We start from the raw sequence: 25,717 nt of genomic DNA on the forward strand, positions 1-25,717 counted from the left end.
CACAAAAATGATTTTAGGATTCAAAGGCTTATCATATGAAGAACGTTTGGTGGCTCTGGGCCTGTACTCACTGGAATTCAGAAGAATGAGGGGGATCTCATTGAAACCTATTGAATGTTGAAAGGCCTCAATAGAGTGGATGTGGGGAAGATGTTTCCTATGGAGGGAGAGTCTAAGACCAGAGGACACAGCCTCAGAATAGAGGGACGTCCATTTAGAATGAAGGCATGGAGGAATTTCTTTAGCCAGAGAGTGGTGAATCTGTGGAATTCATTGCCACTGACAGTTCATGTTGTATCTCAATGAATAAAGATTGGCTGCTGACTTGCAAACCGGGATATTTTGGAATAATGTGAACATGAGCAGTGGGTGCAGATCCAACCCAATTAAACCAGGTACATTGGTTTGACCTTTGTATTATATACATAAGGAACAGGACCATAAAACACAATGATACCCTTTTTCGTGCAAATTAATGATTATATTCTACCAAGGATCACATTCCCTCAGCCTGAGCTATGCACTTTAAGGAATGTTAATAAGCCAAGCTATTTTCCAGCTGTTATGCATGTTTATTCTCGACAAATATGCAAAATTACAACTAGCTTGCTCATGTTATGTTTACATCTTTTAAGTCTTGTCATAACCAGTACGTAAGCCAAAGGAATGTTATGTGGCTTCCATTAATTATTGGAGTTTTCCTTTTGAAGAAAGTACTGTGCCATAAATCTTGTAATTTCATTGCTTTGGTGAGGGAAGTTCAGTCTCCGATCATTCCGGTCTGAAGAAACCTGCAGAAGAGAGTGAGATTTTAACCTATCAAGCCATTTCTGAACCATCTCCATTTCAAAGTATTGGTCAAAGTTCAAAGTATGGAGGGGCCACAGCACAGGATCAGAAAAAGCTGTAGAAAGCTGTAAACTCAGCCAGCTCCATCATGGGCACTAGCCTATCCAGCATCGATGACACCTTCAAAGAACAATGTCTCAAGAAGGTGGAATCCATTAGTAAAGACCCCCATCTCCCAGGACATGCCCTTTTCTCATTGCTACCATCAGGCAGGAGATACAGGAGCCTGAAGACACACACTCAATGTTTCAGGAACAGCTTCTTCCCCTCTGTCAGCATATTTCTGAATGGACAATGAACCCATGAACACTACCTCACTATTTTTTGCTCTCTTTTTGCACTACTAATCTACTTTAATTTTTTATATATACATCTTGTAAATTATAGTTTTCTTTTATTATTATATACAATATACTGCTGCTGCAAATCAATAAATTTCACGACATATGCAGATGATATTAATCTTGATTGTGATTCTGACTCCAGTTCCTTTTTAATATTAACATATTTTAACAAATGGGAACGATGTCATAATGCTATAACATCTCAGCGAGCTGGGTTCTATTCCCGCTGCTGTCTGTAACGACTGGACATTCTCCCCATGGCCACATGAATTTGGGGTTTTGCCCCATATTCCAAAGATGTACAGGTCAGTCGGTTAATTGGTCACATGGGTGTAATTGGGTGGTGCAGGCTTCTGGGCTGGAAGGGCCTGTCACCATGCTGTATCTCGAAATAAAATTAAGGATTGTATTGATTTCTTTATTATCACAAGTGCAGCTCTCTGACTTCATAAAATAGATATTAAGACCATAAGAACATAAGATATAGGAGCAGAATGGGGTTCATCGAGGCTGCTCCGCCATTCATCATGGCTGATCTAATTTTGCTCTCAGCCCCAATCCCCTACCTTTACCCCATATCCCTTCATGCACTGGCCAATCGAGAATCTATCAACCTCTGCCTTAAATATACGTTTGTACATAAAAACTTGGCCTCCACAGCTGTCCATGCTTCAGTAATGGGGCCTACCATTCAGAGATGCATTCTAGATCTCAGCCTCATGGCATCGTCTACTGGCAAAATCCCCCTCAATTCAAAGTGATTGCACATACTATGTTCATATGATAGTACAGCACTCATGTTATTATTATTGGAATATAGTGTGGAATAGGCCCTTCCAGTCCTTCGAATAAACCTTCCATTTATTCTTGGTCTAATCATGGGACAAGTTACAATGACCAATTAACCTACCAACCGGTACGTCTTTGGACTGTGGAAATAAAGCCAGACTGTCACGGGGCAAACGTATAGATTCTTTACCGGCTGGGGTGGGAATTGAACCCGGGTTGCTGGTACTGTAAAGTGTTGTGTTAACCACTATGCTACCCTGCCGCCCCATACAATAAGCCAGGAAACTGAGTTACAGAGTCATACAGCACAGGAGCAGACCCATCAGCCCAACTCGACCAGGTCAAACACAATTTCCATCGAAGCTAGTCATAATTCCCCGAATTTGGCCCATATCCCTCCAGATCTTTCCTATCTGTGTACTTAGGTCTTTTAAAAGTTATCCACATAGCTTTCTTCTCTCACCTTAAACCCACCTAATCATTGGTTACCTTTCCCTGGGAAAAAGACAACGTGCATTCACCCTATCTATGTTCCTCATGACATTATGGACATCTTCCACATTCCAATGAATAAGGTCCTAGCCTGCCAACCTCTCCCTATTACTCGGGCCCTCAAATCCTGGCAACAATCTTGTAAATCTTCCTTTGCACTCTTCCCAGTTTAGTGACGTCTTTCCTACAACAAGGTAACCAAAACTGAAATCTGAATCAATCACACCAATGTCAAAGTTCAACGTTCAAAGTAAATTTATTATCCAATACCTACACATCACAATACGCTACTCAGAGATTAATTTCCTCATAGGCTTTCACTGTAGACAAAGAAATACAATAGAATCAATGAACAACTACACAAAAAGAAGACTGACAACCGATGTACAAAAGAAGACAAGCTGCGCAAATACAAAAAAAAAATAATGTCCTGTGGATTCCGGTTAATTGGGACACATCAGGACCAATACATTTTGGCCCAATTAAGCGGCTGCCCTAATCAGCTGAAGTTTCATGGAAATAGTTAAAAGGGTATAAAAAGGCATAGATGAACTAGAAGGTTTATAGTCTGCTAAGGGCTATATCTGTGGCATTCAAGTCTGGCAACCTAGGACTATACAAGAAAACCAGGTGTGACTTACAAAGGGTTTTCTCAAGAGCAAAGGAACTATTCCGAACAAGGTTGGAGGCCGAATTGGATGCACATCAACTCAGGCAGGGTTTGCAGGCCATTACTTCCTACAAAACGAAATGTAACATCATGAATGGCAGTGATGCTTCACTCCCAAATGAGCTCAATGTCTTTAATGCTTGCTTTGAAAGGGAGAATAAAACTACAGCTATGTAGATCCTCGCAGCATCCACTGACCCTGTGATTTCTGTCTTGGAGGCAGATGTCAGCCTGTCTTTGAAGAGGGTGAACCTTCACAAGGCAACAGGCCCAAATGGAGTATCTGGTAGAGCTCTGAAAACCTGTGCCAACAAATTGGTGGGTGTGTTCAAAGAGATTTTCCACCTCTCATTGCTACAGTTGGAAGTTCCCACCTGCTTCAAAAGGGCAACAGTCATACCAGTGCCTAAGAACAGCAGACATCCTTAATGTCTATCGTCCAATAGCACTCACATCTACAGTGATGAAGTGTTTTGAGAGGTTGGTTTTGGTTAGAATTAATCCTGTCTCAGCAAGGACCCACAGCAATTTGCCTATAGCCACAATAGGTGTATGGCAATCTCATTGGCTCTTCATGTGGCCTTGGATCACCTGGACAATATTAATACCTATAGCAGGAAGCTGCTAATTGACTACAGCTCCGCATTTAGCACAATCATTCCGACAGTTCTGATCTGAAAGTTCCAGAACCTGGGCCTCTGTACCTCCCTCTGCAACTGGATCCTCAACTTCCTAACCAGAAGACCACAGTCTGTGTGGGTTGAAAATAACAGCTCCACCTCGCTGACAATCAACACTGGTGCACCTCAGGGATGTGTGCTTAGCCCACTACTCTGCTCTCTCTATACCTATGTCTGTGTAGCTAGGCACAGCTCAAATGCCATCTATAAATTTGCTGATGACACAACTATTGTTGGCACAATTTCAGATGGCGATGAGAGGGTGTACAGGAGTGAGATAGATCAGCTAGCTGAGTGGGGTGGCAGCAACCACTTGCACTCTACATCAGTAAGACCAAAGAAATGATTGTGGACTTCAGAATGGGTAAGATGAGGCAACACACACTAATCCTCATTGAGGGATCAGAAGTAGAAAGAGTGAGAATTTTCAAGTTCCTAGATCTCTGGACCCAGCATATCGATTCAGCCAACAAAGAAGGCATGGCAGCTATATTTTATTAGGAGTTTGCGAAAACACTTGAAAGTTTCTTCAGAGGTACCGTGGAGAGTAATCTAATTGGCTGCATCTCCATCTGGTACAGGGTGGTTGTGGGGGGGGGGGTGGGGGGACACTACTGCGTAGGATCGAAATAAGCTGCAGTGTTGTAAACTCAGTCAGCTCCTTCATGGGCACTTACCTCGGTAACATCAGGACATCTTCAAGGAGCAAACGCACAACACATTGAACTTTGAAGTGGATGGGCTACAGCAGCAGAAGACCGTGAACATACACTCAGTGGCTGCTTTATTAGGTATAGGAAGGGTCTAATAAAGTGGCCACTAGGTGTATACAGTATTTCATGTGAAATATTTTTATGCAAACTCATTTTAATGGAGGGGTTCCCAACCTTGTTTATGCCCCGGACCCTTACCATTCATCGAGGGGTCTGTGGACCCCAGATTGGGAACCCTTGGTTTAGAGGTTTTCTCCTTCTGAAGATGTTCCACTGTAAATGTCAAGCTCTTGCCGGGTGACTTTGCGATCTCAACCCACTTTCAACACCAGATTTATGCACCTAGTATTTTCCATGGTTTTTCTTTTGAGGGAGCTTAAAGTTCTTACCAGTGGAGTCGTTATCCAGCCAATCTCCTGAGCTTCTGTCTGGGGCATGGTGTATTTCATCCTTGGTTCCAAAAAGTTGCGCCTTAGTATTCCGGACAACTGCTCTAAAAGATGATATGGAAACCACATGCAAGAATTATAAGTAGAACAAGACCTTTTGAGTACCAGGAGAACATAATATGAGAATAAAATGAATAAGGATACATACGATCCTCCTCCCCTTCCATGTCCACATCGCGAACATTAGGTTTTCCTGTAATACAATGGACTGTTGGGAAAATAAATACAAGGCACATATTTAGACAGAATATCATTTTTAAAAAAAGACATCATATGTTACTTATAGCTAAGTGTGATGATATATTACTTATGAAACTTTCATATATTTCAACTACGATGAAAATTGTGATGTTCTCTTTATCATTTATCCCTTACTCAACATCACTGCTAATTTAATTGGTTCAGCACAACATTGTGGGCCGAAGGGCCTGTTCCCATGCTGTATAGTTCTATGTTCTACAATTCTGTGCAATAAAGTGTAACAGTTACAGAGAAAGCGCAGTGCAGGTAAACAACAAAGTGTAAAATCATAATGAGATTGATTCTTGGGTCAAGTGTCTGTCAAAGTCTAAGTAAATTTATTAACAAAGTATACATATGTCACCATTTATTACCCTGAGATCTATTTTCTTGCAGGCATTTACAGGAAAGTAAGGAAGTACAATAGAATTTATGGAAACTATATATAAGTAAGACTGACAAACAACCAATGTACAAAAGAAGGCAAATTATGCAATAACAAATATGCACAGTACTGTGCAGAAGGCTTGGGCACAAATAGGGGGCTTTAGAGTTTAGCTCGCCCTGTACTTGTCAACATGGAGCAGAGAGCGAGTTTGTAAATCTGGCGGGAGCAAAGGAAGTTGTGAAAGGCGAGGGCGGAGTGCCCCGGGAGGGGTGTGGGACAGTTGGCAGAGAAGGAGTGCCAGGGGTGGGGGAGTGTGATGTAGGTGCAGACACACCCAGCCCTAAGACACCAGGAAAGATTATTTAATTCCAAGCAATTGGTTTACTGATCATTACAGAATGTCTCTCAGATGCTTCCTGCTCCCTCCCCTCTCCCTTCCCCTCTTCCCAACCATGATTCCCCTCTCCCTGCCCCCTTCCCACTCTCAGTCCACAATAGGGACCCATATCAGAATCAGGTTTATCAACACTCACATAGGTCATGAAATTTGTTTTTTTTTTTGCGGCAGCAGTACGGTGCAATACATAAAATTACTACAGTACCATGTAAAAGTCTTAGGCATGCTAGATAAATATACTGTATGTGCCTCAGACTTTTGCACAGTATTGTATGTCGTATTACTGAAAACATAGCCTCATTACTGCTTGCTGGAACTTGCTCTGATCAATTTGCCTGCTATGCTCTGTCAGATTCAGAATCAGATTTAACATCACTGACATACATTATGAAATCTGTTGTTTTGTGGCAGCAGTACCAAGGTTCAGGTATAATTTCAAAAAATTATATTGTATATAATAAAATCAAATAAGAAGTGCAAATAGGGAGCAAAAATAGTGAGGTAGTGTTCATAGGTTGGTTCGTTGTCTGTTCATAAATCTTATGGTGGAGGGGAAAAAGTTGTTCCTAAAATGTTGATAGTGTGTGTTCAGGCTCCTGTACCTCCTCTCTGATGACACTAATAAGAAGAGAGCGTGTCTTGGGGTGGGGGGGGGGTGGATAGGAGTCATTAATGATGGATGCCGCCGTTCTGAGGCATTGCATTCTGAAGATGTCCTTAATGTAGGGGAGGCTAGCGATGGAGCTGACTGAGTTTTCAACCCTCTGCAACATTACTCGTTGTTAAAATAGTGACTACACCTCAGTATGTACACAGGTTACCATCACCTGATCTTTGGACATGGCAAACATACAACTGAGCTCCAACAAACTGAAGAGTCCAGTGTATATACCCACATTTGTTCCTACACATGGTACTTTATGTTGATGGTCCTCCATAGACACTGCCTGACCTCCTGAGTTCCTCAAGCGTTTCGTGCGTGTTGCTCCGGATTCCAGCACTCGTGGTCTCTTATGTCTCCAGAATGAGAATGTTTGATTGGAAGCCCCCCTCCCACCTGTCATCCTGAGGGTGCCTTGTCATAAGTGGTCTTTACTTGTTTGTAAGAGGGTGATGAATCTGTGGAATTCATTGCCACAGATGGCTGTGGAGGCCAAATCATTGGGTGTATTTAAAGAGTTGATAAGTTTATGATTAGTAAGGGCATCAAAGGTTACTGGGAGAAAATAGGAGAATGGGGTTGAGAGAGAAGATGAATCAGCCACGATGGAGCAGACTCGATGGGCTGAATGGCCTAATTTGCTCCTATGTCTTATGGTCTTACAAGTTTTGTACAATTTTACCATTACTACACTTCTCAAAAGCAAAAAAAAAAGATACATGGGCTAGTAGAGTAATTAAGAAAATGGAAACTGTCACAATACTCTCAGCGGCTTCTTTATCAGGTACAGGAGTGGACCCCAGAGCAGTCTCCTGCTTCTGTAGCCCATTCATTTCGAGGTTCGATGTGTTGTGCATTCAGACGTGCTCTTCTGCATATCACTGTTGTAATGGGTGGTTATTTGAGTTCCTTTTGCCGCCTTCTCAGCTTGAACCAGCCTGGCCATTCTCCTCTGATGTCTCTCATTAACAAGGCATTTCCGCCCACAGAGCTGCCGCTCACTGGATGCTTCTGTATTTGTTGCACCATTCTCTGTAAGCTCCAGACTGTTGTGTGCGAAAATCCCAAGAACATGAGCTAAGTTAAGCAGAGATTTGTCATCGCTGTGCTTCAATCAAGACCTGACAAGGCCGACACAAAAGGAAGGGAATTAAATATAATTACCAGAAATCCCGATTGGCTGGAATGTGTGCATTTTTCACATGCGTGATTTGTTGTCCACCTGCGAGAGCAACCAAGATCTGCGGCAGTGACACTCATACTAAAGAGCGGTCAGGATATGCGCTGGCAATGTCGGAACCCAAGTGTGGAGGTAAGACAGACGCCCGTGTAGAGACGGTGACCAGAATTTATTCATTAGAGCATTGGTGGCTCAGCCAAGTAACACCATGAAACATAGCATGCTCAAAACTAGGACCCCATGATTAGCGCTAATTGGTCATCCAGTTAAATACAAGTTACACTGAAACCCCGATCCTATCAAAATAAACTTAACAAGGTTATACAGAAAGCATCAGGAGACCACATTACAAAGTGCAAGTCGCTGGAGAAAAAAAGCACAAGAAACTCTAAAAGATTAACGACTCTCAAAAAACAACAATTAACCAGTTCAGGTGCTCGAAAAATCTCAGAGCCCAATGCTCCCTGGCTAAACACACAAGCCCAAAGATTTCATTACAAGAGCCAAACAACAAGGAACTTATGGAACAGGAAAAGTAGTTGTTAGAAGAGTATAAAGAATAAGAAGATGAAACCCCAGAAACTGTCCCACCGCTTCCCTAACAAGCTTGCTATATCTTAATAAGTAGGCTCTTGCTTTTCTAGTACTGCCAAACCTAGAACAGGATGAATAAGGCTATTTAAAGCTACAAATAAATCTCTGAAAAGAAAAAAAACAGCAGTTTAATCTTAACATATATATTTTTTAAAGTTTTATAAGAAATCAGAACCAATCAACTCTGCCACAGACGGTCCTGAGCCTGGTTCTGAAAGATGGAGGGTTGGGCATGGGGCTAGCAACCCCATCCCGTAAAAACCCAGAGCTACAGAAATGCCAGCAGATGCTCCAAGCCCACATCCCCGGGAGAGGAAAGTTGCACCGAGAGGATGGGCTGTGCCTGGAGAAAACATGAAAGACTGGACCAGGACAGAGGACTCTGGCAAGCTGCTATCAGCGCCTATGCCCCAGCAGGGGTGACAGGCTTAAGAAGCAAGTAAGAGCCAGTCACCTCCACTTCAGTAGCATCTCTGGAACCAGTTACATCCACAACAACACACAAAATGCTGGAGGAACTCTGCAGGTCAGGCAGCATCGATGGAAAAGAGTAAACAGTCGATGCTTCGGGCTGAGACCCTTTCAGGACTGGAAAGAAAGAGAAGAAAGCAGAGTAAGAAGGTGGGGAGAAGGAAGGAAGAAGCACAAGGTGGTAGTTGATTGGCGAAAGAGAGGTAACCTCCAACCTGATGGCATGAACATCGATTTCTCAAACGTCCAGTAATTGGTACCCCCTCCTTCACAGTTCCCCATTCCTGTTTCCCTCTCTCAGCTTATCTCCTACTTGCCCATCACTTTCCTCTGGTGCTCCCCCTTCCCTTTCTTCCATGCTTTTCTACCCTCCGCCTCCTCCGTACCAGACTCCGCCTCCTCCAGCCCTATATCTCTTTCACCAATCAATTCCCAGCTCTTTACTTCACCCCCATCCCCTCTCCCGGTTTCACCTTCTCCGATTTCTTCTCTTCCTTTCCAGTCACGATGAAGGGTCTCGGCCCCAAACATCAACTGTTTACTCTTTTCCATTGATGCTGCCTGACCTGCTGAGTTCCTCCAGCATTTTGTGTGCGTAGGTTTGGATTTCCAGCATCTGCAGATTTTGTTGTCCTTGTGACATCTACAAGGCCGAGTGATTTCGTGTACATACATACATACAGATCTATTTCTATTATTGCTCTCTTTTTGCACTGATTTTTGATTTTCTATATTCTTATTGTAATTTATAGTAATTTGTATTAGATAGATAGATAGATAGATACTTTATTCATCCCCATGGGGAAATTCAACTTTTTTTTTCCAATGTCCCATACACTTGTTGTAGCAAAACTAATTACATACAATACTTAACTCAGTAAAAAATATGATATGCATCTAAATCACTATCTCAAAAAGCATTAATAATAGCTTTTAAAAAGTTCTTAAGTCCTGGCGGTTGAATTGTAAAGCCTAATGGCATTGGGGAGTATTGACCTCTTCATCCTGTCTGAGGAGCATTGCATCGATAGTAACCTGTCGCTGAAACTGCTTCTCTGTCTCTGGATGGTGCTATGTAGAGGATGTTCAGAGTTTTCCATAATTGACCGTAGCCTACTCAGCGCCCTTCGCTCAGCTACCGATGTTAAACTCTCCAGTACTTTGCCCACGACAGAGCCCGCCTTCCTTACCAGCTTATTAAGACGTGAGGCGTCCCTCTTCTTAATGCTTCCTCCCCAACACGCCACCACAAAGAAGAGGGCGCTCTCCACAACTGACCTATAGAACATCTTCAGCATCTCACTACAGACATTGAATGACGCCAACCTTCTAAGGAAGTACAGTCGACTCTGTGCCTTCCTGCACAAGGCATCTGTGTTGGCAGTCCAGTCTAGCTTCTCGTCTAACTGTACTCCCAGATACTTGTAGGTCTTAACCTGCTCCACACATTCTCCATTAATGATCACTGGCTCCATATGAGGCCTAGATCTCCTAAAGTCCACCACCATCTCCTTGGTGCATTGCATTGTACTGCTGCCACAAAACAACAAATTTCACAACATGTTAGTTTATTTATTTATTGGGATAGAGTGTGGAATAGGCCCCTCCAGACCTTCGAGCCACACCGCCCAGCCATCCCCTGACTTAATCCTAATCTGAACCACAGGACAATTTACAATGACCAAATAACCTATGAACCAGTAGGTCTTTGAAACGTGGGAGGAAACCAGAGAGGACCCGCATGTCACATGGAGAACATACAAACTCTTTACAGGCAGCGGCAGGAATTGAACCCGGGTCACCTGTACTGTAAAGCGCTGTGCTGACCACTGTGCTACTGTGCCACCTTTATGTCAGTGATAATAAACCTGATTCTGATATTTTATGGCTTGGGGGTAAGTTCGATTTACAGACATTGTAAACACTGAACCCGCTGGTAAGTCAGGAACGTATCTAATTATTTAGTTGTAAAGTATGTTTCATCATCATTGGTAATGTGCCATGTTGTATGACACAGGCAATCATGGCCTTTCCAATGCTCTTGGCAATATTTTCTACAGAAGTGGTTTGCTATTGCCTTCTTCCGGGCAGTGTCTTTACAGGACGGGTGACCCCAGTTATTATCAATACTCTTCAGAGATTGTCTGCCTGGTGTCAGTGGTCACATAACCAGGACTTGTGATATGCACCAGCTGCTCATACGACCGTCCTCCCACGGCTTCACGTGACTCTGATCAGTGCGGGGGCGACACCTTGCCCAAGGGTGACCCACGGGCTAGCAGAGGGAAGGAGCACCTTGCATCTCCTTCGGTAGAGATGTATCTCCACCCAGCCACCCATAAGGTACCTTTGGATATCCTAAAAAAAACATGTTGCTACATAAATGCATACATTTCTCACTGGGAACTTCTACATTTTTTAAAGAATAAAAACATTTTCACTCCCAACTTCAGCAATATGTTGTCTGGGATAAGGTTTTTTGTTTTCCTTTGGAGTTTATAGTATCAAAATTGTGACACAACACATTGACCCAAGAAGTAAGTCAAATTATTATCAAATGATATGCACCGTATCCTCCAAAAGGGCCACAGCCTTTGTGGTGAACTACATATACCTGTCTGGACTGCTCCTGTGGCTCCTCCCACAGACCCCTGTATAAAGGCGATTGAGGCCTGAGCCCTGCCTCATTCCCCAGGATGTAGTGTTGTTCATTCTTCCAGTCAATAAAAGCCGATATCTCGCTTCTTACGTCTCAGAGTGAGTTATTGATGGTGCATCAGCCTTGTCGCTGGGTTTGGAGGCTAGCGTGCTTCAGTGACCCAGAGAGCTATGTTGGCTGGAGTCAGGGCCTTGTGCTTTGGCTGCTGGTCGGGTCGCCCGTACTTTGCAAAGGTAGAGGCCAGACTAAGAGTGGTCCACCGGCCCTCCAGGTTCGGGGTGGGGGTTTCAGCTCAGGGATAACAAACCAAAACAGCAATGAAGAATCCTTCTGAGGGCGGTGGCACTCCCGAGTCTCTTCCGGGACTTGAGTGAAAACCGAGCTCCTGACACGATGAAGGCAGGCCTGAATAGCGCCAGAGATGGAGATCTTCAGCGCTGCCCCAAATCCAGCGGCGTAACTGGCAGCAGCGAGGGTATGAGGCAGACTACCTTGAGATTCGCCCTCCTGCAGAATTCACAGAATCAAAGAAACTCGATAGAACTCGATAGAACCCGGATAAAGAAAAAACGCCACTCGAAAGGCTCTACCAAACACCTGAAGTGTGAAAGAAGCACAAATGGTGCAAACAAAACGTAAACGATTAACCTTAACCGCAGAGCACACATCGCCGGTCAATTCAGTTCAGGGCTGAAGCACCCGATCGGGAGTACACAAGAACACACGGAACATTGAAGTGAATCCACAACTGCCGAGCGCGATTCGACTGAAGCCCGTCCGGAAGTTTATAGCCGCAGAACTACAGCCACACCTGAACCCGACCAAGTGTCTCAAGACTCCTAAATGTCCTGGTGTAGAGGTGTGTACTGTATGTTCACTGGTTTCGTAATTATGTGAGCCGATTGTGCCTTACGCTCTGTATGACTGCTGGCACTGTGTTTCGCACCTTGTCCCAGAACAACACCGTTTCGTTTAGCTGTGACATGGGTATTCATGTATGGTTGAATCACAATTAAACTTGAAGCTAACGCCCACTTTTCATCATGTTCCAGGCAGTAGAGCCATTGTGTCTACTCATGATGTCTTCTATTAATGCAGGTTTTAACCATCCCGGAAAGAGGATTAATAAGATTACTCAAATCCAGGTAATAATTTAAATCGGGATTGTCAGGCGTTGCTGAATTCGAAGGGTTGGAAGTGCCTATTCCGCCCTGTTTCCTAAATAAATAAAATAATAATTAGCCAAGTAAAAGGTGCGTAAATAGCTCGATTTAATATATATTAAGGGTATCCACTCTTCCATCCTCCGTCCGCCTATTATATGTCCACACCTGGATCCACCTGTCACCTTGCCAGCTCCTGCCCCTCTTCCTTCCTTCACCTCTATCGCTCCTCCATCTTTCAGACCAATTGAAGGGACTCGACCCGAAATAACGGTTGTCTCCCTCCCTCCGCAGACGCTGCCTTACCCGCTGATATTCTCTAATAGTTTATTTAGTTTCCTAGTCTAACATTGCTAAAGTCTGTGTGCGTGCACTTTTTTGAGGTTGCTTTCCGGAAGCGTGGCGCATTTTGCGGGCCGCCCGGCTCAATCCTCGCTGATTTGATTTGACGTGAACGGTGCATGTTTCAGCGAATATCTGACAAATAAAGCTAATGTTTTGTTTAAATCCATTTCAGATATATAAATGGTGAAAGCCTCACGGCCGACGCGTGACTTACATTTCGTGCGGAAGTTGATGTTGAAGTTTGTGTAGAGTTTCTGGCTGCGGAGTTCTTTCCTGATGGTTTCCCGGTCAATGGCCAGCTGCTGCACGGCATCTTTTGGTGCCTTCTCCACCGGCCGGGCCATCCTGTGAGGTCTCCTTGCCCTGTCGGTTACAGAAACCCCCTCCCGGCTGCCAGAGATCGCCACAGCGGAGTGTTACACTGGTCACCAGGCAACCAGCGGCGGAACCCAAACACATCCTCCCTCCCCCACACTCTCCGGCAGACTCCTGGAGACCTCGTCAGATTTCAATCCCAAACTGTCACTGAACTGCCTTTCTTTGTCTAAATTACGACCCATGGGAAGTAATATTAATCGTTTCAATTTAATCTACAATTTTAATCCACAATAGGTCCACGGCAATCTCGTTGGCTCTTCCCGGCCTTGGGTCACCTGGACAATTCAAATACCTATGTCAGGATGCTGGAAATAACGTTTCAGAATCAGAATCGGGTTTAATCATCACCGGCACGTGACCTGAAATTGGTTAACTTAGCAGCAGCAGTTCAATGCAATACTTAATCTTGCAGAGAGAAAAAAATATTTAAATAAATAAACAAGTAAATCAATTACGTGTGTTGAACAGATTTTTTTTTAAACGTGAAAAAACAGAAACTCTGTATATTAAAAAAGTGAGGTAGTGTCCAAAGATTCAATGTCCATTTAGGAATCGGATGGCAGAGGGTAAGAAGTTGTTCCTGAATCGCTGAGTGTGTGCCTTCAGACACCTGTACCTCCTACTTGATGGTAACAGTGAGAAAGGGGCATGCCCTGGGTGCTGGAGGTCCTCAATAATGGTCGCTGCCTTTCTGAGACACTGCTCCCTGAAGATGTCCTGGGTGCTTTGTAGGTGAGTACCCAAGATGGAGCTGACTAGATTTACAACTTTCTGCAGCTTCTTTCGGTCCTGTGCAGTAGCCCCTCCATGCCAGACAGTGATGCAGCCTGTCAGAATGCTCTCCACTGTACAACTATAGAAGTTTTTGAGTGTATTTGTTGACATGTCAAATCTCTTCAAACTCCTAATCAAGTATGACCGCTGTCTTGCCTTCTTTATAACTACATCGGTATGTTGGGACCAGGTTAGATCCTCAGAGATCTTGACACCCAGGAACTTGAAGCTGCTCACTCTTTCCACTTCTGATCCCTCTATGAGGATTGGTATGTGCTCCTTTGTCTTACCCTTCCTGAAGTCCACAATCAGCTCTTTTGTTTTACTGATGTTGAGTGCCAGGTTGTTGCTGCGGCACCACCCCACTAGTTGGCATATCTCACTCCTGTACGCCCTCTCGTCACCACCTGAGATTCTACCAACAATCAGCAAATTTATATCTGGTATCTGAGCTATGCCTAGACACGACGTCTTCAAGAAGCGATGCCTCAAAAAGGCAGCGTCTATCATTAAGGACCCCCACTACCCAGGACATGCCATCTGCTCATTGCTACCACCAGGAAGGAGGTACAGGAGCCTGGAGGCACACACTCAAAGGTGCAGAAAGAGATTCTCCCCCTCTGCCATCAGATTTCTGAATGGACATTGACTCCATGAACACTACCTCACTACTTTAATTATTTCTATTCTTGCACTACTTATTTAATTTAAATATTTAATATTTATACTTTATATAATTCAGGTTTTTTTCTTTTCTATTATAATGTGCATGTATTATTACATCGTACTGCAGATAACAAATTTCACATGTGCCGATGGTATTAAACCGGACTCTGATTCTTAGTCTGTGGCTGTATAATTTGTTCCAGCCCAGTTTGTGCTCTATTGTAGATGAAATGTTAGCTTTTAACTATTTCACATCAACAGGTATGCAACATAGAGCAGGTTGACCTTATCCAGAGTGTCCTCAGTTAAAGGGATTTAATTATTATTCAGTGGCATTGCCATTACAGAGAACATACTGTATTTTTCCATCCGTATAATCACAAACTACTTTTTCAGTTTAAGTTAATTGCTATTTATTTATTAATTTGTGTCCCGACCATTCTTTGTGTCCCGTTACCCACTCTCCTGTCGGCCGCTACAGAACCTGTTCAGGTCCTGGAACAGCGGTGGAGAATATCTTTAAAAAGGCAATGGGTTTAAAGCAAAATCGAGCTGTCAAGTCCTACAGAATCCCAAGTATCATTTTGAACTAGTTAAATAAACTTAAACTTGTTCGAGCAGTAATAGCCGGGCTCCATTTGACTTTGGGATGTGGGTATTTATAGTACTTGTTCAAAGGGGAATCGGATTGCCATTCTGACTGGGCTGTGTTATAATTATACGTGGAATCGCCATATCAACACATCATGTAATATATTAATATCTTTGACGTTAAGTAATAGTCATAGAGTCATACAGCATGGTAACAGGCCATTCAGTCCTTCGGACCCATGCTAACCATGAGGCCTTCCTGAGCTAGTTTGCCTGCATTTGTCCCAATCCCTCAAAACCTTTCCCATCCATGACCCTGTAAAAGTGACTTCTAAATGTTTAATTGTAGCGGCCTCTATAACCACGTCTGGCAGCTGGTTCCCCCACGCCGTACACAGCAGTCAGCGTTAGTGTCTGCGACCCGGGTTCAATTCCCGCTGCTGTCTGTAAGGAGTTTGTACGCTCTCCCTGTGACCGCGTGGGTTTCCTCTGGGTGCTCTGGTCTCCTCGCACATTCTGAAGACGTCTGGGTTAATAGGAAAATTGGTCACATGGGTGTAATTGAGCATCACCGGCTCGTTGGGCTGGAAGGGCCTGTTACCCTGCTGTATCTCCAAATTTTAAAAAAAAGTTAAATTAAGTTAAGTTGCCCATCACCCTGTGAAAAAAGTTGCCTTTTGGATACCTTTTAAATCTCTCCCCTCTCACTATAAACATATGTCCTATAGTTTTGGACTCCACTGCCCTGGGGGAGAAAAGCTGTGATCATTCATCTTATCGATACCCTGATGGTTTCAGATGTCTCCATTAGGTCACTCCAGTTCTCTGTCCTCTGATCCTGCACCCACACCTCCTCATTCAACAGATCTTCATTGCTACCTTCAGTGTAATTCTCTTGTCAGGCTCATACTCCTCCTGAGCAATGCACACAAAATGCCGGAGGAGCTCAGCAGGCCAGGCAGCATCGATGGAAAAGAATAAACAGTCGACATTTTGAGCCGAGACCCTTCATCAGGACTAGGAGGGACCAGGAGAAGTCAGAGTAAGAAGGTGGGGAGAGGGGAGGAAGAAATACAAGGTGACAGGTGAAACCAGGAGAAGGGTAGGGGGTGATGGAAAGAGTTGGGAAGTTGATTGGTGGAAGAGATACAGGGCTGGAGAAGGGGGGATCTGATAGGAGAGGACAGAAGACCATGGAAGAAAGGGAAGGGGAGGAGCACCACAGGGAGGAGATGGGCAGGTAAGGAGATAAGGTAAGAGAACAAAACAGGAATGGGGAATGGGGAAGGTGGGGTGGGGGAAATTACTCAAAGTTTGAGAAATTGATGTTCATTCCATCAGGTAGGAGTAAACCCAGATGAATATAAGGTATTGCTTCTCCAAACTGAATGTGACCTCTTCGCAGAATGGGAAAGGAAAGTAGAATTGAAATGGGTAGCCACCAGGAGATCCCACTTTTTGTGGCAGACAGAGTGAGGCATGCAGTCTCACTATCTATGTTAGGTCTCACCGATATAAAACCATAAGATATAGGAGCAGAAGTAGGCCATTCAGCCCATCAAGTCTGCTTTGCCATTCAATCATGGTCTGTTCCAATTCTTCCAGTCATCCCCACTCCCCTGTCTTCTCCCCATACCCTTTGATGCCCTGGCTAATCAAGAACCTATCTGTCTCTGCCTTAAATGCATCCAATGACTTGGCCTCCACGGGCACTCATACCAACATACTCCACAGATTTACCACCCTCTGACTAAAGTAATTTCTCCTCATCTCTATTCTAAAAGGACGTCCTTCAATTCTGAAGTCGTGCCCTCTTGTCCTAGAATCCCCTACCATGGGAAATAATTTTGCCATATCTAATCTGTTCAGGCCTTTTAACATTCTGAATGTTTCTATGAGATCCCCCCTCATTCTCCTGAACTCCAGGGAATACAGCCCAAGAGCTGCCAGACATTCCTCATATGGTAACCCTTTCATTCTTGGAATCCTCCTGGATGTACAGGAGGCCACACCAGGAGCACCGGATACAGCAGATTACCCCAACAGACTTGCAGGTGAAGTGTCTTATCACATGGAAGGACTGCTTGGTGCCCTGAATGGTAGTGAAAGAGGAGTTTAGGGGCAAATGTGGCACTTGTTCTTCTTGCAAGAATAAGTATGCACCATATTCCTTTACCCTCATAGCATCCCAAAGGGACCATTCCCAACCCAAACCCTGTGCATTCTTTCATCTCCACAAACCATAAGACATAGGAGCAGAATTAGGCTATTCAGCCCATCAAATCTGCTCTGCCATTCAATCATGGCTGATTTATTATCCCCTTCTACCCCATTCTCCTGCCTTCTCCCCATAATCTTTGATGCCATTACTAATCAAGAACTTATCAATCTCCACTTTAAATATACCCTATATATGACTTGACCTACACAGATTCAACACCCCTTTGTTAAGTAAATTCCTCCTCATCTCTGTTCTAAAGGGATGTCCTTCTGTTCTGAGACTGTGCTCTCTGGTCCTAGATTCCTCACTTTTGGAAGCATCCTCTCCATATTCATTCTATCTGTGCCTTTCAACATTCAATAGGATTCAATGAGATCCCCCACCCCCCGCATCAAATGCTCCTCATGTGTTAAAGCTTTCATTCCGGAATAATTTTTGTGAACTTCCTCTGGAACTTCTCCACTAATTGTTTCCCTCCTCAGGGAATTTTCCCATACAACTGTTGGAGATGGGACACCTCTGCCCTTTTGTCTCCCTTCCTACCACCCAGTGACCCAAACACCCTTTCCCATTGAAGCAGAGATTTACCTGAAATTATTCTGATCTCCAAACTACCATTTAGGAGTCATGGGGGTTGTTTTAATGATGCATTATGATGTTGGGATGAGAGTGCTTTAAGCAGATGCTACAAACATGGATGAACTCAGTGAGTTAAGGAGATGGGGCTGTGTGGGAATTGTCATCATTTAAAGTACATTTATTATCAAAGTATGTATACATTATACAACCTTGAGATTCATCTCCTTACAGGCAGCCCCAAACCAAGAAACCCGATAAATAAAGGCCATCAAACACCCAATGTGCAGAGAGAAAAAAAAATGTGCAAAAAATAAATGTAAGAAAACAGCATTCAGAACTGAAATTTCACAAAAGATACGACGCCAGGCATCACTGCAGATGGAGCAGTTCAGTGCAGAGCTGAGATATTGTGGAGTAGGGAGCAGGTGAGAAAAATACCCCGTCCCTCACCTCCGCTCCTTACACCCTGACCTTTTCATTCTGGTTGGCGCTTAAGTTATCCAGACATTGGATTGTTCCTTGTTTTTCGACAGCTCTGGGGCTTGGACCCCATCGCCAAAATTCAGCCTGTACCCAACCTTTCCAATTCATCCCGGCACTTAAATCGATCCAGCATTAGGGCTTCCCACGCTCCCACCTCCTCTTGCCTCCACCATGCCTCGCCTTCGCCTCCTCCCACCTAGTCTCGCCTCCCCACTGTTAGCAGTGATCATTAGTAATAAAGTGTCCAGTCGTTCTTTATGCTTTGTACTTTGCTGCCGATAAGTAGTCGCTGGCCATCATCAGTGCCATCTTAAACCAGAATCACTAATTAGGGTTTCTACCCAAAATGTCTACAATTCTCTCCCCCCCACGGTTTACCGCATTATTGGTAAAATCTCAGATGGTGATGAAGAGGTACTCTCTGTTTACTCTTTGCCTTGCAAATGGGTGTAATTCTAGAATGTTCACACCAACAAAAAGGCAGAAGGGAAAATCTGGAGAACCCTCACCAGTCGTCATGGAGGGGTCAGCAGTGGAAAGGGTGAGCAGATTCAAGCTCCTGACTGTCAATGTCTCTGAAGATCTACCCTCTGCCCATCACAATCATGAACAAGGCACGCCAGTGGCTCTACTTCATTAGGGGTTTGAGAAAATTTAGTATGTCATCAGAAGTTTCTATAGGTGTGAGGTGGAGAGCGTGCAGACTGGCTGCATCACAGCCTGGTACTGATTCTCTGGTGCACACGATTGAAAGAGGCTGTAGAGCAGGGGATCCCAGCCTGGGGTCCACGGGTCATGGGAGGAGTCCATGGCATGAAAAAGCTGCAGACGGTTGTAACCTCCATCTTGGGTATTAACCTCCCCACCAACAAGGGCATTTTGAAGAAGCAGTGTCCCAAGAAGCCGGCATCCTTCATTACGGACCCCCACCATCCTGGACACGCCCTCCATCAGGGAGGAGGGTACATGAGCCTGAATCACTTAGTAATTCATAAACAGCTTCTTCCCCTCCACCATCAGATTTCTGAGCGTTCCACGAATCCATAAAAACTACTGCATTATTCCTTTTTTTTGCACTTTTATCTACTTACTTTTGTAATTTATAGTCATTATACATCTTTGCACTGTACTACAGCTGCAAAATAACAAATTTCACCTCATATAACTCAGTGATAATAAATTTGATTCTGACTTTGGTAATGCCGTACAGCATTGTAATGGATCAGACTGCAGGCAGAGAGGAACAATCAGATTAGTCCCTTAAACTGAAACTGGTGAGATATATAAAAAAAATCCACTTACCTCCATATTTGCAATTTGATAATCTTGTCTCTAACAATCACAACATCTTCCTTTTAATTGTTGTTTTATTTTTGAGCCTTCTGTGACCTTTATGTACAAACAGCACAACATTTAAAGTTCAGACATTTATAACATAAATCACTGCAGATTTAACAGTTGTTTCCCTTGTATTGATTGATGACTATTATAGTATGAAAAGGTAAATTGTAATTTGAACCATTCAGATTTCCTCTTTCCTACCTTGCCCCATTGTGAAAATTGCAAACAAGTTTACCCTCCCGAAACAGGCAAGGATGTCATGGTAGTGTAGCGGTTAGCACAATGCTTTACAGTACAGGTGACATGGGTTCAATTCCTGCTGCTGTTTGTACATTCTCCCCATGGCCACGTTGGTTTCCTCCTCCAGCCTGAAGTCATACCGATTGGTTAGTTAAATGATCATTGTAAATTGACCCGTGATGAGGCGAGGGTTAAATCGGGCATAGCTGGGTGGCGTGGCTCGAAGGACTGGACGGGCCTACTCCACACTGTATCTCAATAATAAACGAATAAATGTTGGTTCCATTTGCAATTGTCACTTGGATTTCATAGCTCAACATTTACAAATCTGCTCCTCGAGAATCTATACAGTTGTAACTGTCAGCCTTTTTCTCAGATGGTTGCACTTCAGAATTACAGTCAAGTCGAGCTACGGGATCAAAGCGCACAGTCTACACTGACATTCTGGTAGAAAGTTGATGGAGAGTTGCTTCTGTGATGTAACATTAAATCAAGCTGTTATCCGTTTGATTATAATGGGTACTGAAGGTCTCATAACAGTATCTGAAGGGCAGTTCACTGACTGTCCTGATTATCTGCTGCCAAGGAAACAGATGAACTTGTCCTCCTATGACTAAGAGAGGATCACTGGCGTCTCCCTTCCCGCTAATGTAACACTGCAGACAAAGGGCACAGAGTATTATTAAGGATCCCACAATCTCTTTCACCCACTATCGTCAGGAAGGAGGTACAGGAGCATCAGGACTATGACTGTTAGACTGGGTAACACTTCCTTCCCTCAGGCTGTGAGACTAATGAATACCCTCACTCCTCCTCCTCTTTCTCCCTTCTCCTAACAGATTCCTTCTTCTTCAGCTCTTTACCTTTCCTACTCATTTGGCTTCACCTATCACCTACAAGAGAAAATCTGTAGATGCTGGAAATCCAAGCGATACACACAAAATGCTGGAGGAACTCAGCAGGCCAGGCAGCATTTATGAGTATAGTCAACATTTCGGGCCAAGACCCTTCTACCACCTCCCAGCTATTTGCCTTCCCCTCTACCAACTTTTTTTATTCTGGCATTTTCCCCCTTCTTTTCCAGTCCTGAAGAAGGGTCTCAGCTTGAAACGTTGTCTACACTACTGAGTTCTTCCAGCATTTGGTGTGTTGTAATGAATCCCCCCGCCACCATTGAGATTTCATCACTAGGACTGCAAGCAGTTTACTGTTTACCTGTGCTGCGCACTGCATGCATTTTGAATTATATTTTGTTAACTTATTTATGGTAACATTTTGTTTTATGTGCTGTGTTTTATATATGTTTTGTGATTGCACCGTGCTCTACAGGAGTGTTGTTTCAATTGGTTGAATACGTGTACAGTCAGATGACAACAAACTTGAACTTGATCTTGAACTGTTTATTCTAAAGGGAAATCGGTGTGCACTTTCTTTTCATTTTAAAGAATTTTGAGATTTCTTCACAGATGTTGCTCTTCACAAATTTACAGGGATGCTGCTAGGACCTGAGATCCTGAATTATAGGGAAAGATTGAATAGTTTATTCCCTGGAGAGCAGGAGAATGAGTAGGGATTTGATAGAGGTATACAGATAGGGTAAATGCAAGCTGGCTTCTTCCATTGAGGTTAGGCGAGACGAGAACTAGATGTCAGGGGTTAAGGGTGAAAGATGAAATGTTTGAGGGGAACTTCACCCAGAAGGTGGGTATGAATGTGGAATGAGCTGCCAGTGGAATTGAATTGGTGGATGTGTGCAACATTTAAGAGAAATTTGGTTGGGCTATGGTTAAGGTGCAGGTTGTTGGGACTAGGCAGATTCAGCATGGACTAGATGGGCTGAAGGGCCGATTTCTGTGCTGTTTTGCTCTATGACTCTATATAGATGGTGTATAAAGCAAGTACTTCTTTCCCTTTTTGCAGGTCTGACCACACTGGTGTATTGTACGGATACATCAATGAGTTCTATTCCCATGTACCTGGTCTAATTTACCACTAGTTATCAGGATGTACACTTAATCTGAGTTCTACTCACCTCCAGTTTTCACAAGCTTAATAGATCTCCAACCTTTGCAGGTTTCTTCTGAGAGTAAAGTCAGAGGCGGCCCTGTAAAGTAAACCATGCATTCTTGCTACCACAGCCTTCCTGCAGCAGAATATTTCAAGTATGGTTACATCGATGAAGATGCACATTTAACCATTTCACATTTCAGATCTGGAAGGTACCCTCAGTGGCCACTTTATTAGGCACAGGAGGCACAGCAGCCCATCCACTTCAAAGATTGACATGTTCTGCATTCAGAGATGCTCTTCTGCACACCTCTGTTGCAACGTGTGGTTAGTTAAGTTGCTTTTGCCTTCCTGTCAGGTTGAAGCAGTGTGGCCATTCTCCTCAACCTCTCCCATTAACAAGGCGTTTACATCCACAGAACTGCTGCTCACTAGATTTTTTTGTCTTTTTGCTCCATTTTCTGTAAACTCTAGAGACTGTTGTGTGTGAAAATCCAAGGAGATTAGTGGTTTCTAAGATCCTCAATTCACTCTATCTGGCACCAACTATCATTCCACAGTCAAAGTCACTTAGATCACTTTTCTTCCCCATTCTGATATTTGTTCTGAACAACACCTGAACCTCTTGGCCATGTCTGCATGCTTTTATGCATTGAGTTGCTGCCACATGATTGGCTGATTAGATATTAGCATTAATGAGCAGGTGTACTTAATGAAGTGGCCACTAAGTGTGTATATACATGAAAGCAAGTTAGAAGACTGTTTATAGCTGCCCAGAAAGTTAGGGAGCATCTTCCTCCGGAGAATTTCTACATTGAAGATCATATATTCTAGTTAAATTTTACAACTAATATATTTTAATGTAAGAAAGGAAAAAATGAAGCAGTATCTTAATTTGCAATGTACCAACCAAACTGTTGTTTGTCCTTATTAAGATATTGATGCTCCACCATACTAATTAGCAGAGAAAATCTATCCCTGCTAACTTAATCTACATAAACTCTGTACTCACTCATCTCTTAATAGCTTCTCATTAAATGCAACCTAGCACTGGCCTCAAACTGATAATCCTCTACTCCCCAAATGAAGCTGATGCCATTCTTTCCTGGGCCCAACATATTGATGCAGTTATGAAAAGGCACCAGAGGGCACAGATTCTGAATACAGAATGAGGCCAACGTCACCATCAGGGGCATCTTCAAAAGGTGGCATCCATCATTAAGGATTGTCATTGTTCAGGAAATGCCCTGTTCTCATTACTATCATCAAGGAGGAGCTGCAGGAGCCTGAAGACGCACACTCAACATTTTAGGTATATGTATACGTATTGCATATTTAGGACCAGAGAGCACAGTCTTGGGCCTCAGAATAGAGGGCTGTCAATTTAGAACAGAGAGGAGCAGGAATTTCTTTAGCCAGAGTGTAGCAATCTGTGGAATTCATTGCTATAGATGGCTGTAGAGGCCAGTCATTGGGCAAACTTAACATGGAGGTTGAAAGGTTCTTGATTAGTTAGGGTGTTAAAGGTTACAGGGAGAAGGCTGGTGAATGGGGTTGAGAGGGGTAATAAATCATTCATGATTGAATGGTGGAACAGACTCAATGGGCTGAATGGCCTAATTCTGCTTCTATGTCTAATGGTCTTAAGGTATATATATGTATGTATCGGTGTGTGTGAATGATTCTGCTTCTTTCCAGCTCAATATTTTGTGGGCAATCTTCCTTTCTGGTCAGTATTACCTGATGCTTTTCAGAATTGCTGTGACTCAGAATGTGTTGATTCATAAACACCAGACCCTCGAACACTAATACCTGTATCGACAATATCTAGATATTGATGTTTCCATCTGCTCTCTCGGATGGGAATAAAGTTTGCCTGGCACTGATTTGTGGAAGAGCTGGGGGGGGGGGGGAGGGGGGAGTAATTCTTGGTTTGGTTTGGTTTATGCTTGTCAGGTATATTGAGATACAGTGAAAAGGTTTTGTTTCAAAATCAGAATCAGGTTTAATATCACCGGCATGTGATGTGATTTTTTTTTGTCTTTGCAGCAGCACTACAAAGCAATACATACTAACAGAAAAAACTGTGAATTACAGTAAGTATATTTACAGCATATTAAATTGTTCAGTTAAATAAATAGTACAAAAAAGTAGTGAGGTAGCATTTATGAGTTCAATGTCCATTCAGGAATCTGATGGCAGAGGGGAAGAAGCTGTTCCTGAATTGTTGAGTGTGTGTCTTCAGGCTCCTGTACCTCCGTCCTGATGGTAACAATGACAACAAGGCAAGACCTGGGTGATGGGGGGTCCTTAATTTTGGATGCCACCTTTTTGAGGCATCGCTCCTTGAGGGTATCCTGGATACTACGGAAGCCATCCAGACATCATTTCCATACATTGAAGTAGTGAAAATTAATGTGGAATACAGTGTCATTATAACAGAGCAAGTGCAGAGCAGATAGTCATATAAAAGGTACAGGTTTTGATGAGGTAAATTTGAGAGATCAGGAGTCACTCTCGTATGATGTCTGTTTCAAGAGCCTTATAACAGCGGGACAGAAGCTGTCCTTGAGTCTGTTGGCATGTGAACAGTCTGCAGAGAGAAGTACTGGTAGATTTGAAGGAGTCTCTCTATTTGACCAAATGAGACACAGCAGGCTTCATACTGAGACCTTTTTTGGAGGAAAAAGGCCTGCTTGACCCAATACTATATGACATTTTTATACTAAAGGTCAAAGGACAATTCCTCGATTACAATGTTTTCTTGGAATGACACACCAGCCTCACACCCCCTTCTTTGCACCCACACTACAGACACCCAAATAATGAATTTAAATCAGCATTGTCTAGTCTTCCAGTTAACTGTGGTTTAGGAACCCATTGTTCAGAGCTGCATTTTAGATTGAATCTGCAGTCTATATTTAGATCTGAAGACTGGTGGCTGAAGTTATTTGCCATATGTGCTAACCCCAGAAAAACACTCTAACAAGTGTAGTAGTTAGTATGTGTTTTCAAGCTTTTGTAACTATTTTCTGATGGGAGAGAAGAGAGAATGATTAGGGTAGGTGTCCTTGACTATATTAGCTGCTTTCCTTGGTGTTCTGATTCAATTTCACTTGTCATGTGTAAATTGTAAGATACAGTGAATTGTGTCACTGTGTCACAGTGAATCACAGTAGATGATCAGCCATGATCTCAGAATGGCGGTGCAGGCTCGAAGGGCCGAATGGTCTACTTCTGCACCTATTGTCTATTGTGTCGTTTGTACACCCAAGGGTGTGCTAGGGGCAGCCCGAAGGCGTTGCCACACATTCCGTCACCAACATGTCCACAGTGTTCCATAGAACAACACA

General features: G+C 43.4%; 1 protein-coding gene across 1 annotated transcript; it reads right to left on the reverse strand.

The window, feature by feature from the left end:
• Window positions 1-551: 551 nt before the first annotated feature.
• On the reverse strand, window positions 552-13,723 carry cfap144 (cilia and flagella associated protein 144). The gene is made up of 4 exons (XM_073052635.1): window positions 13,299-13,723; window positions 5,135-5,194; window positions 4,927-5,030; window positions 552-791 (listed from the first exon to the last, which is right to left on the reverse strand). Exons 1-4 carry the CDS (start codon window positions 13,426-13,428, stop codon window positions 684-686), a joined length of 402 nt encoding a protein of 133 aa, XP_072908736.1. The 5' UTR covers window positions 13,429-13,723; the 3' UTR covers window positions 552-683.
• Between the last annotated feature and the right edge of the window lie 11,994 nt (window positions 13,724-25,717).

Source organism: Hemitrygon akajei, chromosome 7, assembly GCF_048418815.1.
Source record: "Hemitrygon akajei chromosome 7, sHemAka1.3, whole genome shotgun sequence".
Classification (NCBI taxonomy): domain Eukaryota; kingdom Metazoa; phylum Chordata; class Chondrichthyes; order Myliobatiformes; family Dasyatidae; genus Hemitrygon; species Hemitrygon akajei.

What these genes read in the sequence shown, in the direction of transcription:
- cfap144 (XM_073052635.1), bottom strand. Translation starts at nt 13,428, where the DNA reads ATGGCCCGGCCGGTGGAGAAGGCACCAAAAGATGCCGTGCAGCAGCTG. An exon ending in CATGGAAGGGGAGGAGGATC is followed by an intron (nt 5,031 to 5,134) that starts GTATGTATCCTT and finishes ATCATCTTTTAG; the next exon opens with AGCAGTTGTCCGGAATACTA. An exon ending in GCTGGATAACGACTCCACTG is followed by an intron (nt 792 to 4,926) that starts GTAAGAACTTTA and finishes TCTCTTCTGCAG; the next exon opens with GTTTCTTCAGACCGGAATGA.